Raw genomic sequence first — 12500 nt, forward strand, 5'->3', positions numbered from 1 at the left:
AAAATAGATATATATATATATATATATTATATATATATATATATATATATATATATATATATATATATATATATATATATATATATATATATATATATATATATATATATATATATATATATATATATATATATATATATATATATATATATATATATATATATAATATATATATATATATATATATATATATATATATATATATTATATATATATATATATATATATATATATATATATATATATATATATATATATATATATATATATATATATATATATATATATATATATATATATATATATATATATATTATATATATATATATATATATATATATATATATATATATATATATATATATATATATATATATATAGTATATATATATATATATATATATATATATATATATATATATATATATATATAATATATACTATATATATATATATATATATATATATATATATATATATATATATATATATATATATATATATATTATATATATATATATATATATATATATATATATATATATATATATATATATATATTATATATATATATATATATATATATATATATATATATATATAATATATATATATATATATATATATATATATATATATATATATATATATATATATATATATATATATATATATATATATATATATATATATATATATATATATATATATATATATATATATATATATATATATAATATATATATATATATATATTATATATATATATATAATATATATATATATATATATATATATATATAATATATATATAATAATATATATATATATATATATATATATATATATATATATATATATATATATATATATATATATATATATATATATATATATATATTTATACATATATAATATAATATATATATATATATATATATATATATATATATATATTTAAATATATATATATATATATATATATATATATATTTAAATATATATATATATATATATATATATATATATATTATATATATATATATATATATATATATATCGTTATGGTCGACACAAACACAGAAACTCAACTTTAACCTTTATTCCGTTTACAGTAGTAGTAGTAGTAGTAGTAGTAGTAGTAGTAGGAGTAGTAGTAGTAGTAGTAACTGTAGTAACAGTAGGTTCATTCCTGAAAGGAATTATTACAAACTTTAAATACTGTACATTTTTAAATAGCCCATAATATTCAATAAGTCATAACGGTTACATGATGTACCTTAATACATCTTGCAAAGCTAAATCAATATACTTTTCTAAACAAGACACTTTCTTAGCCACTTTAAACCTCCTTTGACTATATCACATTTTATCATATTTATAGGACAATCAAATGTTCAATGTCACAAATAAACCAATTTACGCCTTTTAATGCTTAAATGAATAAGATATATAAAACATATATATATATATATATATATATATATATATATATATATATATATATATATATATATATATATATATATATATATATATATAAATATATATATATATATATATATATATATATATATATATATATATATATATATATATATATAAGTTCGTCAAAAAACTTACACCTGTGCCCAAAATGAATCCTTTGAATAACGAAATATATACAACCGTACTCCTTGAAGAACTTGCTTGAACTGCCAAAGAGACTTCATAATTTTAGGAAGTAAGATGATATCGTATTTTATTTACACCTCTCATCTTTTTAACTACCACTTACAAAAGTAACGACATTGTTTTACAAACTAGATGGATTTGTGTTTCTGCATTAACATACTCAGCCTCATAAACAGATTAAACCTGTTTATCAAAATATACACCTACACATGCAGACACAATAAATAACCTTTAAGTTATAATACAAACTCTTTGAATTCAAAACACTTCCATTATTCACTTATTCACCTAAACAAAATTAAACATCTTCATAACTCAAATAATATATAATATCAAATGATAGGCCATAAGAACAACATAATATCACGTTACATTTAACATGAAAATCCTAGCCTTCAACTAATAACACTATCTTCTGAATAGGACGGACAATAACCGAAGAGAGTGTCTTAATCTTGACACTGCGAATTGTTCCTTTGTCATCAGGGTATACTTCTATCACTCGCCCTTCTACCACTCCCCATTGGCCAGTGATTTCTTGGCTCAATATCACTCTTTACCAAGGCCACATCGCCAACAATTAGATTTCTTCTTGCTTCATTCCACTTTTGTCTAGTCTGTAAAGTGCTCAAATACTCTTTTCTAAATCTTGACCAAAACAGGTTGGTCAGATATTGAACGCATCTCCACCTTCTCCTCATGTAAACATCATCCCTTTGAAACAAGCCAGGGGGAGGGATCACATAAGATTTTGGAATCAACAAATGGTTTGGAGTTAGAGGCTCAAGGTCATCTACGCTGTCACTTACAGTGGTTAACGGTCTTGAATTGACGATGCTCTCAACCTCACAAAGCAGAGTCCGTAAACTTTCATCATTTAGCCTTTCACCAAATTCCTTCACCAGTGCAGACAACACTTTTCTAACTGTTCTGATTTGGCACTCCCAACAACCACCCATGTGGCTTGCTGCAGGTGGATTGAATTTCCCTTCAATATGATGATGCGACAAATACTTCTCAATCTTCTTTTCCTCCATCTCATCAAGAGCTGCCTTAAGTTCTCTCTCAGTCCTATGGAAGTTGGTTCCATTATCACATCTGATAACCTTGGGATGACCTCTTCGAGAAACAAATCTTCGCAAAGCATTTATGAAAGAGTCAGATTGTAAAGTGTTTGCAGTTTCCTTATAAATTGACCTACTAACCAAGCAGGTAAATATCACACCATACCTCTTTAACTCCTTTCTTCCTTCCTTGATGTAATAGGGTCCAAAGAGGTCAATACCAACATTACTGAATGGTGGTGAGGGTTCCAATCTGTCTGCTGGAAGATCAGCCATCTTTTGACTCAAAGCTGGTTATTTCAACTTCCTGCAAGTAACACAATGAAATAACACATTCCTGACAGTTGCATTAGCATTGATGATCCAATACTTCTGCCTTAAATTTGAGAGAACATGGTTTCTACCTTAATGAGCTAATAATTCATGCTCATGTCGTATCAACAATGTAGTCACATGATGCTTCTTTGGTAACAGTATGGGATGTTTGGCAGACTGTGGAATGTCAGACCTTCTTATCCTACCTCCAACCTTCAATAATCCATCCTCAGAATCAAGAAAGGGATCAAGCTTATATATTGGACTACTCTTGCCAACTGACAATTCCCTTGATAAAGCCTTCACTTCATCACCAAACACCTCCCGTTGAACATGCATTATGATTGCCCTTTCAGCATCAGTGGTTACACAACCTTTCCTTTTACCACTAAGGATTGACTTTAGTTGTTGAAATACAGAAACTGCCCTGTGTAACCTTGACCATGAAGAGAAATATTCAATTAATCTTGCAAACCCATGATGTTCTTCAGAAATTGTGACCGCAGACACATGTTCACTCTTATCATCAACACAATCTGCACACACACACTCCTGTGAAGGCAAATAATCAGATGCAATAAATGATGGGCCATGAAACCATTCGTCATACTGCAAAAACTGATGTACACTAATACCTCTTGATGCCACATCAGCAGGGTTATCACTGGAGTTTACATATCACCATTGCTCAGGCTGGGAGTAGTCCCTTATAACCCTGACTCTGTTGGCTACAAAAACAGGGAACCTTTTAGTGTTGCTATGAATATAGTGAAGGACTGTTGTTGAATCTGTGTAGTACACTAACTTGCCTACAGTAAATTCCAACTCCTTCAGGATGTGTTGAGCAACCTTGACAGACACAGTTACAGCTGTAAGTTGTAACCTAGGTATAGTCACCACCTTTTTGGGAGATACTCTTGATTTTCCCATGACAAGATTTGACTGAACTTGGTTTCCATCGTGAAGAACAAGGTATGCTGCAACACCATAACCAACTGTACTTGCATCGCTGAATAATACAAGACTTGAACCTGTCACATTACCAAACCCACTTGACTTGAAGCATCTTGGTATTGAAAGCTGCTCCAGTAAATGAAGACCTTTTATCCAATGTTGCCACCTTTCAGCTAGCTCATCTGGAATCCTCTCATCCCAGTCCAAACTCTTACCTTGACACAATTCTTGTAACAGTTTCTTGGCTGGTAAGATGATTGGAGAGAGCAACCCAAGGGGATTATATAATGATGAGATAGTTGATAACAATCCTCTTCTGGTGAATGGATTATCCTTGAGCTCAATTGAGAACTTGAATGAGTCTTCTTTAAGGTCCCATAACATTCCTAAGGCTCTTGTCATTAAACTCTCCATGTCAATATTAAACTTGTCACTTTCGACCGAACAATCTTCAGCAGGCAAAGCTTTAAGGACATCACTTGAATTGCTGACAAATTTAGTTAACCTAAATCCTCCTTCACCAGTTGCAGATACCAAATCCTTCACCAACTTCACTGCTGTAGGAACATCAGCACATGACTTCAAACAGTTGTCAACATAGAAATTGTGCCTTATGGTGTTGCCAACAGTTGAATCATACTTCTCATCTGCTTTGTCTGCTGTGGCCTTCAATGCAGTATTTGCAATACTCGTTGATGAGATTGCTCCGAAAATGTGAACAGCCATTCGGGATTCTTCAAGAGGTCGATTGATGTCACCATTAGGCCACCACAAGAATCTAACATAGTCCTGATTCTCAGGTGGAATCTTTATTTGAAAGAACATAGTTTCAATATCTCCAATGAATTCATAAACCTCCTGCCGGAATCTAATGAGTACTCCCGTCAATGAATTGGTGAGGTTTGGACCCTGTAGCAGAACATCATTTAATGACACACCTTCAAACTTGGCACTATAGTCAAAAACTACCCTAATCTTCCCTTTCTTGGGATGAAAAACTGTGTGATGAGGAAGATAACAAACAGGAATCTTATTGACCTCATCATCTGGGATCTTGTAAGCATAGCCTTTTTCAAACAACTTGTTCATGAATGCTGTGTACTGCTGCCTGTAATCTTCACTATTCTTCATCTTCCTCCTGTGCCACTTAGCTCTGCTAACAGCCTGCTTCTTATTGTTAGGAAGATTCACATTGGGATCTCTGAAAGGCATGGGTAGCTGAAAGTGACCATCTCTAAATTCAATGTCATCCTGGCACCTTTTCTCAAATCTTGTGTCCTCAAAAGATAAGCCACGCTCATCAGGAACTGACCCAAGATCCCTTTCTGAAAAATCTAACTCAAAGTACTTCCTAATACTTTCAACAGTAATACAGTCAGTAACATGTTGAACATCAGATACAAGTAACCTGTGACATGAAACCCCATTTGAACTAACCTTAACATGTACAGGCCCATTAACTGTCCATCCATGCAAATATCTTACTGCAAAGGGGCCATAACCTGAAGTGGGTACAACCTCTAAAGGTTGTAAAGCTGTTGGACAGTTACTACCTATCAAAATTCCTATGTCTAACTCTGGCTGATACACTGGTATCTTATTAATAACACTTGATAAATGAGGCCAATCCTTTAACACTTTACACCTTGGAATTTGATCATGATTAACTGGAATATCCTTTTGTGTGAATACCTTTGGTAATACAACATCATTATTACCATGTATATCAGCAACAACAAGACCATTCACAATAAAGGTTTTAACCGTATCAGTCCCATGCATTGTTTGCAACTTGATAGCTGTTTCAATACCTTTACAGTTTAATTGATCCTTGATACTATCTTTAATGAAACAACCTGTACTACCCGTATCATAAAAGGCATAAGTTTGTACTACATTGTCGCTACCCTTTACACGTAATTGCACAGGCAAGATTGATTGCAACACTGTATCAGAAATTGTACATGCAGAAGACCTCACATTACTTAGAGTCTGAGTATTACCTTGACCTGGAGTGCGACCTTCACCTCGAGTACCATCTTGACCCTTAGCACAACCTTCACCTGTACTTTCAGACTGTGCACTAGCTTGTGACACAATTGCACTGTTGCTGTCAAGCATCCTAAAATTCTCAATGTGCAGAGTGGTAGGATGCCTTTTATTACATGGCTTGCACTGCCGTCGATTGGGACACCTTTTTGAGGTGTGGTTATTGCCCAAACAACTGTAGCAAAGACGGTTGTCTTTAACAAATTCTTGTCTTTCATCCACACTCCTGTGCAGAAATTGAGGGCACTCCTCAAGGTCATGATGACCACTACAGAGTTGGCTTTTCCTAGTATACTGGTTGACAGAATTTGATGGTTGCACTGTCACTGCAAACGATTTTTGCTTGGTCTGACTTGAGCCATGATTTGCCTTTGCCTTTGAAAAAACACACACTTTACCCAAAGCTTCCCTGCTGAATACAGGACCCATTGCTGCCTCTGCTGCATTCTGCACAAATTCCACTAATGTGGTGAAACACACACAAACACCTTGCTTCCTGAGCTTTATCACATGATCCAACCACTTTTTTTGAATATACACTGGCAGCTTTGAAATCACCCTCTGAAGGTTTGGCGAATCATTCAAAACCTGCATGTTTGATAATGACTGCATGGTATGATTACATTTCACAAGATACAAAGCATATTCCTGCAAAGATTCACTGTTATCACCTCTCACTTGTGGCCACTTGGTTAGCTTGTCTATGTATGCCATGGAAACCTTGTATGGATCTCCATACACTTTGTCCAGAAGTCTTTTTGCTTCAATGTATCCTTCAGATGCATTCATAAACATGCACCCAGCTATGAGTGACTTAGGCTTTCCTTCTAGATGCTGATTTAAGAAATACAGCCTGTTGGAGTCTGATGTGGTGTGTGGCACAATGCGGTCATTAAATGCCAACATGAATGATGCATATTCAAGAAGATCACCACAAAACTTGGTCACTTCAGCATGAGGCAGCATCATAGCCGCTGCTAACTGTTGCTGACTTTGGTAGAATGACTCTGGGGCAGGTGCCATGGGTAGAAAAGGCATGGTCACATTGGGTTTATTTTGATGCACATTGTGACTGGGAACAAATGCTGGTGTTTCATGGTTTAAAACTTTGTCTGTCGATGGAATAACTTCTTCCTGGAACACCTTCTCCCTCACCCTTGCTGCTTCAATTTCACCATCCAACTTTAACAAATCTTCCTTGGCTTTTAATTCTGCCTGTTGTTGGGCTATTTCTGTTTATTTCGCAAGCAGTGCCCTCTGTGCAAGCAAACCAGCTAACTTTGCCTTCTCCTGTATGAGAGAAGACTTTACACTTGATGCCGTGCTTTTAACTGACCTCCTGGATTTATGTGACCTGCTTCGCAGTGAAGATCCGTCCATAGAATCCTGCAAATTTGCTTCTGTTGTGGCTATCCATTTATGCACCTGTAATCTGAATTCTAAGGCAGACAGTTCTGTATCTTCAAACCTTTTGATTTCTGACTGGTGCTCGTTGACAGGTAGTTGAGACAAGTAATCACTGTGGCAGTCTTTGTACTTCTTTAACCCTTCCTCAAGCTCCTCCATGCCTGTCTTTACTAAATGGAGATTATCAGGCTTCTCCATACACTTGCTGGCTTCATTCCGTTTCTTTGTGAGGGCAGAGAGAGCAGCAGTCTGTTTGTTCATGAGGATGCGTAACTTCTCCTTGGCGTCACCATTGTCTTCTACGTTGTCCTTCTGATCCGTATTCATGTTAAAGATGAATGAACTATTGTTACGGGCGACACACACACAGAAACTCAACTTTAACCTTTATTCCGTTAACAGTAGTAGTAGTAGTAGTAGTAGTAGTAGTAGTAGTAGTAGTAGTAGTAGTAGTAACCGTAGTAACAGTAGGTTCATTCCTGAAAGGAATTATTACAAACTTTAAATACTGTACATTATCAAATAGCCCATAATATTCAATAAGTCATAACGGTGACATGATGTACCTTAATACATCTTGCAAAGCTAATTAAATATACTTTTCTGAGCAAGACACTTTCATAGCCACTTTAAACCTCCTTTGACTATATCACATTTTATCATATTTATAGGACAATCAAATGTTCAATGTCATAAATAAACCAATTTACGCCTTTTAATGCTTAAATGAATAAGACATATAAAACAAATATATATATATATATATATATATATATATATATATATATATATATATATATATATATATATATATATATATATATATATATATATATAAGTTCGTCAAAAAACTTACATCTGTGTGCCCAAAATGAATCCTTTGAATAACGAAATATATACAACTGTACTCCTTGAAGACCTTGCTTGAACTGCCAAAGAGACTTCATAATTTTAGGAAGTAAGCTGAAATCGTAACTTATTTACACCTCTCAACTTTTTAACTACCACTTACAAAAGTAACAACATTGGTTTACCAACTAGATGGATTTGTGTTTCTGCATTAACATATATCTATATATATATATCTTTATAAATATATATATATATATATATATATATATATATATATATATATATATATATATATATATATATATATATATATATATATATATAACCACATAATTATGGTCAAAGTCAGGGAAAAGTTTTTAAAGGTTATCGTGTAATAAATGTTACTTTTTTTTCAATTTTGCACGAAACACGTAAAAAATTTATATAGAATAGTTTCTTATTTTGTGATTTACCACATGATATAGCAACATCAATAGATTTTCAAAAAGTGCTGGTTCCTCCTTATGAAAATAATTTGGTCAAAGGTCAAGTTTGAAGCTCTTTGGGGCAGATATGTTTAATCAGAGCTTCATTATATTATGTTTAGTTATTATTTTATAAGTTTTTCTGAGTTATTAATGTCATAAATCAAAATCAGTGCAATTGATACCATTCATATCGTTCCCTCAAGAATGCGGTGCAGGTTCTATTTCATTTTTATACTGATTGAACTTTAACGTTATATTTATATCTACAGAGCTTATTTAATACATAAAGCTGATAACAAATTAATTTTCATGAAGAATGGAAGGCTATAAACGTGAACTGGTGCCTCACAATTTGCAATGGGTTTTAAAATCCATGATCCCCCTGACCAGCCATGATGGGAACTAGGTGTTGGACAGGTGTCCTTCTATAGGCACATCTTCTGGATAAATGACTTCTACATATCAGGCAGGAATTAAACACATTTTCCCCCCTCAAGGGTAGAAGGTGAAAATGGAAATCTCCTACTTCTTTCCTTCTGCTGTGTGGTCAATTTGTACCGCAGTCCTTGAAGATTATAAAATCACATCGGCACTTGATGTGGAGTCTCACCCCAAGATGGGGAAGATGAGGGGAACTGCCAGAGATCCTTTTAGGACCTTTTACTGTGCTCACTGGTAAAGGAAGACTGCTCCTGCTTCCTCGCAGAATCTTAAGCAGCCAATCTAAGGTGTGATAACCTCATGTCACGTCATGTGACTGTTCCTTTAATTATGGTCCTCTTGCATTGCGTCTTGGTGATGTCGGTTCCGTCACGTAATCCGCTCCTCAGTGCGATTCATTCGGAAGCTGGGCGTGCATTTGTGTCGATTGAGTCACGCCTCTGATTCCTGTTATGGGTAATGTTTCGTTTAGGGTTTTTGCAATATAAGCATTTTAACGTATTCACTACCATTGTTCTTGTCTTTTTTCTCGGCTCTCTATAAAATCAAATATTTACCGTCACGAAATCAACCAACTTAATTTGTCTCTTTATTGTTTAATTAATGAAAAACTGATTAAATAGCTAATCATACAATTATTAACTCCTTCAATATAAAATTAACTCCTGGCCGGACAAGAGGTCAATGTCACGAAATGGTAGAAAACTCCTTTTGCTTATACCGTTGCCAAATTTTATACAATTTGCACAAAACTAGTGAAAAAAAATGCATAGTTCAATATCCTCTCTGTGATATACAACATAAAGTCGAAGGTATCCACTCTACCAAATGCCTATTCTAGTCTTGTTTACATGACCCTGAAAATAATAGTTATGCGGCAATTTCCATATCTCCAATGCTAAACCTGTGTTTGTGAGAAAATGTGATAGTTCATATACTCTGTTATACACTGTTAACTTATATGTCTTTAAAGGGATGTTTATTTGGTTAAAACAAATATCTGTATAATGGAATATATGTACTTTATTCTCCTACTTAAGACATAATAAATATAACTATAAAGAGCACTCGGAAGTGCGCATACCTTCACCGAAGCCCCTTTTGTTACCGTTGTTATGCAAATAAATCAGATGATAATGGACTTATAATGAAAAAATCTACACTTTCTACAGACCTTCAAACACTAACGCTAAAAAGTGAAATGAGGTCATTATATCTCGTTGTATATCGTAAGAATTAGTCAAATTTTGGCACTAGATTGATGAAAATCAGAAAAAAAGTGACCTTGGTATAGCAAAAGGAAGCTTTTAACCTTTCAATGATCTTGATATTAATCCGGTTTATGTCACACGATACACAACTAGATTATGTACATTTTGACACCAGTTTCATGCAAAATGGATGAATATTTACCAAAATATAGCAGAAACACATTTTTACCTTGACATTGACCTTTTCACCTCATCACTTCCAAATCACAATATAGGCAGTGTAATTACGCAAATTTTCGCAACAGTTTTATGCAAATGGGATAAAAATATTCCGCGATATACCAAAAGGGCGCTATTTACCTCTTTGTTACCTTGACCTTTACATTTAACCCAGTCACTCCAAAAACCCGATACATTGTCCTAAGATCATGCCTAATCCTACTTCTAAGTTTCATGTAAGGCACATAAAAATTCACAAAAATCAAGCAAAGAGACTTTTTTTTTTCCACCTTGACCTTGACCATGTTGCATATCAGAAGATAAGTAATCCAGTTACTTACTTTTTGACACTATTTCTATTCAAATCAGTTAAAACGATATTGCAAAAAGACCCGTTTGACCTTAACTTTAACCTTTAAGGCAATCACTCCCAGATCACAGGATACGCAATTTCCCGCAATCAAATCAACCCCAAAAACGGAAATAGACTTTTGGGAATTTTTCATTACCTTGATAGTGATGCATATCATATATATATATATATATATATATATATATATATATATATATATATATATATATATATATATATATATATATATATATATATATATACATATACATAAATATGTATGTCGGTCAGGGAACCCAGATAATAATATATGAAAAAAATATATGGTTTATTTGAATATGAAAAAAACGTCTAAACGTGCAAAATTTATCATTACTCGAATGCCAAGTCACAAAAATACCAATTAGCTACGATAGTGAAGATGTTTCTTTTTTTCTTTTTTTAAATTTAAGTAAAAAGAAAAAAAATTGACAGGTATAAGCACAGAATAATTATCATTGACTTTTATCTCTTTTCGTGGGTAAGTGCTATGTCACTGTTTCGTCGACCTGGGTTCGATTCCCGGCCAGTCAGAAGATACTGCCTTTGAGTAGATTTACCTGGGGCTCTGGTCCCTAGGTCGGTAAGAGAATCCAAACAATATTTTATTAAACGTATAATTATTATTGGAATATGATAATCACATCAAAATGAGCTAAATTTTTCATATATATATATATATATATATATATATATATATATATATATATATATATATATATATATATATATATATATATATATATATATATATATATATATATGTGTGTGTGTGTGTGTGTGTGTGTCACACCCATAATTGCATACACACAGACGCCCAAACAAACGATCAGAGTTTGTGTGTGAGTGTGTGTGAACTTAAGGGTGTGAGTGTGATTTTACGTGTTAGTGTGTATTTTTCTTCACAAGGATATCTACATTTATTTATTTCTTCTTTAAATATAAAATGCTAATAAGATACTTTCGTTGACAGGTGGTCCAATAAATATGTGGTATTAGACTGTGGAACTGAAATGGCTAAAAAACTCATCATAGGACATGTCCAGGACGTTCACATGGGACGTCGCAATTACCATTATCTATTATCAGGTTTGGTAAGTATTTCTTGTACGTATCGAAAATTTTTAGTCTTATATATCAATAAGAATAATTGATGCTACATCTTGTTATATTATAACATCAATTTATATTATTATCATCATCATCACCATCATTCCTTGCAGCTCCACTGCATAATGAAGGCCTCAGATATTTTATTAACTCGTCAATCAATCGTCTTCTCTTTCTTCTGATTCATTTGTGATCTGCCTGGAAATAGTCTACCCTTTTTTCCCATCTATAATCTCCCATTCTCAATCTCATTTAATGTCCTACCAATGTCCATTTACCTTATAAAGTCTGCCATTGCCCCTTTCTTCTACTTAATAGTTGTTGGATTAGCCTGTAATATAGT

The 12500-nt window shown here is 32.7% G+C and overlaps 1 protein-coding gene across 1 annotated transcript in view; it reads left to right on the top strand.

Annotated features, from left to right (window-relative positions):
- The window catches only part of LOC137644477 (glutamate receptor 1-like), a 1072045-nt gene that overhangs the window by 717355 nt on the left and 342190 nt on the right, over positions 1 to 12500 (top strand). The window contains exon 6 of the mRNA XM_068377451.1: positions 12021 to 12141. Coding sequence (XP_068233552.1) covers positions 12021 to 12141 — 121 coding nt within the window. The remainder of the gene's footprint in view (positions 1 to 12020; positions 12142 to 12500) is intronic.

Source organism: Palaemon carinicauda, chromosome 7 (assembly GCF_036898095.1).
Source record: "Palaemon carinicauda isolate YSFRI2023 chromosome 7, ASM3689809v2, whole genome shotgun sequence".
NCBI classification, from domain to species: domain Eukaryota; kingdom Metazoa; phylum Arthropoda; class Malacostraca; order Decapoda; family Palaemonidae; genus Palaemon; species Palaemon carinicauda.